We start from the raw sequence: 3,359 nt of genomic DNA on the forward strand, positions 1-3,359 counted from the left end.
ATGGCACGGCCGGTTAAGAGGCAAGCAGTACAAGGAGCAGCGGATGACATTGATGAGAAACACCTTTTGGCTTTCATTGCGAAGGAGAAATATAAAGAAGAAAATAAATGCAAACAAGAACTCGAGAAATATTGTGAAGAGTTAAAGAAAATAGATGGTGGTTCCGATGTGAATAAAAATGTTAAAGGACTTTGTGAAGATGGAAAACAACAGGATAAATGCAAACTGAAAGGCGAAGTTGAAAAAGTATTGAAAGCTTTTGAAGGGGAACTTCAAGAAGCATTGAAAGACATAAAAGATGAAAATTGTAAAAAATATGAAGAAAAATGTATACTTTTAGAAGAGACGGATCATGGTGCTATTAAGGAGAACTGTGTCAACTTGAGGGAAAAATGTTACAAATTGAAGCGTGAAAAGGTGGCAGTGGAGCTCCTTTTGAGGGCGCTCGGAGGGGATGCTAAAGATGATGGTAAATGTAAAGAAAAGATAGAAAAGGTTTGCCCACTGTTAAGCCGAGAAAGCGAAGAATTGATGTCTTTTTGCCTTAATCCAAGTGGAACGTGTGGAGAGCTGAAAGGGAAATTGGGTACTGTTTGCCAGCCTTTAAAAGAAGATCTTAAAGATGGCGAATTAGCGGAGAAGTGTCATGAAAGACTTGAGAAATGTCATTTTTACGGAGAAGCGTGTAATGATGCGAAATGTAAGGACTTTGAGGAGAAATGTAAGAAAAATAATATTACATATAAAGCACCGGAATCCGATTTTAGTCCAGTGAAACCGAGTGCGTCGTTGTTAAGAAGGATTGGGTTTGATGATGTCTATAAAAAAGCTGAAAAACATGGGATTATTATTGGAAAAACAGGAGTGGATTTACCAAGGAAGTCAGGTACAAATTTTCTGCAAGATCTCTTGCTAGTCTTGAGCAGAGATGAAAAGGAGACGGATACAGATAAAAAGTGCACTAAAGCGTTAGAAAAATGTGATGCTTCTAAGTATTTGGATCATAATTTGAAAGAGTTATGCGATAAAAATGATAAACAAAATAAATGCAAAGAATTACTAGATGTAAATGTAAAAGAAAGATGTACAAATCTCAAATTAAAACTTTATCTGAAAGATTTGTCTACAAAATTTGAAAAAGCTGAAAAATCAGATCTTTTATCGTGGGGACAGCTTCCAACATTATTTACGAAGGGAGAGTGCGCAGAACTTGAGTCGGAATGTTTCTATTTAGAAAATGCGTGTAAAGATAATGAGATTGGTGAAGCGTGTCAAAATCTACGATCAGCGTGCTATAAAAAGGGACAAGACAGGATGTTGAATAAGTTCTTTCAAAAGGAATTGAGGGGAAATCTTGGTCTTGTAAGATATCGTAGCGATCCTGGTGATTGTAAAAAATATGTAGTGGGAAACTGTACAAAACTTGATAAAAAATATCTTCCACGATGTCTTTATCCTAAAGAACTATGTTATGGGCTTTCAAATGATATTTTTCTTCAATCCAAAGAGTTAAGTGCGCTTTTGGATGATCAAAGGGATTTTCCATTAGAAAAGGATTGTGTTGAGTTGAAGGAGAAGTGTGATGAACTTAGTAGTGATTCATTATTGAATTTAGAAAAGTGTATAACATTGAAAAGACGCTGTGAATACTTTAAGGTTACAGAAAGATTTAGAAAAGTATTTTTAGAAAAAAAGGATGATTCGTTAATGACTCAGGAAAACTGTACAAAGGTATTGCATGAGAAATGTAATACTTTATATAAGAGGAGAAAGAATTCATTTAGTGTTTCATGTGCTTTACCAGAAGAAACATGTAGTTATATGGTATTCCACACAAGTCAAGATTGTAAATATTTAAAAGAAAACATCAAGAATGGAGAAATTGTAGGAAAAATTGAAAAAGCAAATGGAAATGAAGCAACACTCGAAGAACTTTGCACAACATGGGGCCGACATTGTCATCAACTTGTGGAGAACTGTCCAGATCAGTTGAAAAAAGAGAATGGCAATAATCATAACTGCGAAGCACTCGATGAAAAATGCAAGGAAACCTTTCAAAAGTTGAAATTAGAGGATGAGTTGACTCATCTGTTGAAGGGCAGTTTAAAAGATGAAAATGAATGTAAAAAAACATTAGAAAAGTATTGCCCTGAGTTGGAAAAGAATGAAGCATTCAAAACTCTGTATGGTAAATGTGATGATAATACCAAGGGAAATGTTTGCACAAAATTAGTTGATAAAGTAAAAAAGAAATGTCCTACTTTAAAAACCGATCTAGAGGAAGCGAAAAAAGAGTTGAAGGTCAGGAAAGAAGAATACGATGCGCTCAAACAGGCGGCAGAAAAATCTACAAAGGAAGCTAAGTTATTGCTATCAAAGTCTGGAAAAGCCGCAATGCCAACTGCGCAGAATGGCAGTGATTCTACACTAGTACCGCCACCACAACAAGCACCAGCAGGGTCATCAGGATCAGGGTCACCACCAGCAGTGCCACCACCACCACCACAAAATGGAACGCCAGACACACCAGATGGAACATCAGGCACACCAAGTGGAACACCAAGCACAACAGGTCAAACGAAGAATAATGCAAAACTTGGACTCGTTAAAAGAGCATATGTAGATGGAGGAGTATCAGAAGCAGAGGTAAAAGCATTTGATGCAACGACGGTAGCATTGGAGATGTATTTGGAATTGAAAGAGGAATGCAGCGCTTTACAACTAGATTGCGGTTTTAGAGAGGAATGTCAGGAATCTAAACAAGCTTGCGAAAAAATAGACGAGTTATGCGGAGGAATAAAACCATTAGAAATTAAGCCTCATCATACAGAGACGCAAAAAGAAATCTCAACCACTACGACGACCACTACGACGACTACTACCACAACTACTACCACAACTACGACGACAACTACTACTACAACCAAGCCGGGAAGTGGAGGAAAAGTAACAGAAGAGTGTACAATGATACAAACAACAGATACATGGGTAACGCGTACGTCATTGCATACGAGTACGACAACGAGTACGTCGACAGTGACGTCGACAGTGACGTTGACCTCGATGCGCAAGTGCAAGCCTACCAAATGTACCACCGATTCAAACAAAGAGACAGATAAAGGAGGAGAAGAAGGAGAAGAAGATGTAAAACCGAATGATGGGATGAAAATAAGAGTTCCTGATATGATTAAAATAATGTTGTTGGGAGTGATTGTTATGGGGATGATGTAAATGAATGAAAAAAATGTTAATAGAATGAAAATGTGCATATATCCATTGTTTATATATAATAGAAATGTAAATGAATGAAATGAAGTTTTAATTTTAACACACCATCTTAGTTTGAAACTATGCTTTAT

General features: G+C 36.8%; 1 protein-coding gene across 1 annotated transcript; it reads left to right on the plus strand.

Annotated features, from left to right (window-relative positions):
• Positions 1-3,231, plus strand: T552_03723 (hypothetical protein; the record flags this gene model as incomplete). Its single annotated transcript, XM_018372072.1, has 1 exon — positions 1-3,231. One exon carries the CDS (start codon positions 1-3, stop codon positions 3,229-3,231), a length of 3,231 nt encoding a protein of 1,076 aa, XP_018224152.1.
• Between the last annotated feature and the right edge of the window lie 128 nt (positions 3,232-3,359).

The sequence above is a fragment of the Pneumocystis carinii genome (genome assembly GCF_001477545.1).
Source record: "Pneumocystis carinii B80 chromosome Unknown supercont1.40, whole genome shotgun sequence".
Lineage (NCBI taxonomy): Eukaryota > Fungi > Ascomycota > Pneumocystomycetes > Pneumocystales > Pneumocystaceae > Pneumocystis > Pneumocystis carinii.